The sequence below is a fragment of the Onychostruthus taczanowskii genome, unplaced genomic scaffold (genome assembly GCF_017590055.1).
Source record: "Onychostruthus taczanowskii isolate IOZ18803 unplaced genomic scaffold, ASM1759005v1 scaffold76, whole genome shotgun sequence".
Lineage (NCBI taxonomy): Eukaryota > Metazoa > Chordata > Aves > Passeriformes > Passeridae > Onychostruthus > Onychostruthus taczanowskii.
In genome coordinates this window covers 3,809,780-3,811,529 of record NW_024505450.1, presented here as the reverse complement: position 1 = coordinate 3,811,529, position 1,750 = coordinate 3,809,780, and the positions used below count along the sequence as shown (strand labels likewise).

Sequence of the window (1,750 nt, the reverse complement as noted above, 5' to 3'; positions counted from 1 at the left end):
TAATGCTTGCTGCATTAAGACACTGCAAATCCTCAAGGTATTAATTACACCCAATCCAGTATAAAAGGAAAGCACAGGGCTTTCTTCTCACTACAGCTGGTACTTCTAGGAAGGCAACTAGAATACAGGTACGTTTTCATCAGATCCTGATGAAGAAAGCTCTTTTTTTTCCACATTGCAAACTCTTAAAGTAATTAATTGCTTCTGAAAAATACATTATACTTTGCTCTCTCTTGCCTTTTTTTTTTTGTCCTTACAGACAGGATACATTCTCTCTCCAGAAACTTAGATCAAATATTTCACTGGCAGTGGCAGGTTATTCTGTTATTATTACCACTCTGCAGAGACTGCTGCCATGTCATTTCCATTGCCTAGGAAAACCAAACTCCTTGAGCAGCAAACATAAGATCTATCTCATGTCTCTGTTCTCACTGATGATTCTGAACTCTTGCTCTTATAGAGCCACTTGAGGATAAAGCAGAGACTCAGTTTCTCCCTGTTTCTCTAACTATTTCCTGTTGCAAATAACCAGACATGTTTCTCCAGCTGACTTATACCTTTTGCTTTACAGACAGGATGAAGACACTTAACTGCTATGTGCTGCTGCTTTGCTGGAAAGCCATTTGCTGCAACAGCTGCCAGCTCACCAATATCACCATTGCCGTGGAAAGAGAAGAATGTGAATTCTGCATCACAGTGAATGCCACGTGGTGCTCAGGGTACTGCTTCACCAAGGTGAGACTCACAATTTCAGGCACCAGAATTGAATATTTCGAGTGATGGATGGATGGATAACCCCTCCCCTGCAGTCTGTAGCAAAGACACAGATAGGGTGAGCCTTGTGAAAAACAGGCTGAATAACTGAGTAACACCAGGGTAGATACACAGCCAATCTGAAGCACAGACAGAAGGGTGAAATATCATAGTAAAAATTCAGATAATTGACTGGCTGCATATATTATGTTCATAGTGTATGCCCACAGTTAAAAGAATTACAGTCTGGATCTCTGCCTTGTGCTCAATTTGTGGCTGCAAGCAGATAAAATAAAGCACCCATTCCTATGTAGACTCCTCTGCTCTTTCAAATAATTTAAAGAATCAAGCAATTGACCTGAAAGATTGTCTGGTGATGGGATGAGACAAATTTGCTGTTTCAGTCTTCCTGAAAGGGGAAACTTCAGGATCTAAATGAAAATAGATGAGTCAGACCTAAATGCTTTTGATCTCAGTGGGCTTTTCCCATTTTATAAAAATTTTGAAATCTAGCCCATGACAAATTTTTAAATGGTTATTTCCTTCTAATTTCAGGATCCAGTATATAAATATCCTCCAGTATCAACTGCTCAGCAGACCTGTACCTTCAAGGAGGTTGTGTATGAAACAGTGAAGATCCCTGGCTGCGGTGACCACCCTGAATCTTTTTACTCATACCCGGTAGCTACAGAGTGCCACTGTGACAGCTGTGACACTGACACCACTGACTGCACTGTCAGGGGACTGGGGCCATCCTACTGCTCCTTCAGTCAGAATGGAAGCAACCAGTGAGGGGCACTGGGGACAGCAGCTGGGCTTTAAATGTTCCCTGCTAGGTGAAGGAACCCTTCAGGTTTCAGGGAAGGTAACAGGCTTGGTATTTAGAAACTGCCAAGACTGAAACAAAGATTTTTTAAGGCCAAATGAAGAGCTACTGACTAAACTCCTCTTCATACCTTCCTTACTTAACCTATCAGCTGCCTTAAAATAATTTTCA

At 41.5% G+C, this 1,750-nt stretch overlaps 1 protein-coding gene across 1 annotated transcript; it reads left to right on the top strand.

Annotated features, from left to right (window-relative positions):
- Nucleotides 1–576: 576 nt before the first annotated feature.
- On the top strand, nucleotides 577–1,545 carry FSHB (follicle stimulating hormone subunit beta). The gene is made up of 2 exons (XM_041423266.1): nucleotides 577–735; nucleotides 1,309–1,545. Exons 1-2 carry the CDS (start codon nucleotides 577–579, stop codon nucleotides 1,543–1,545), a joined length of 396 nt encoding a protein of 131 aa, XP_041279200.1.
- The last annotated feature ends 205 nt before the right edge of the window (nucleotides 1,546–1,750 follow it).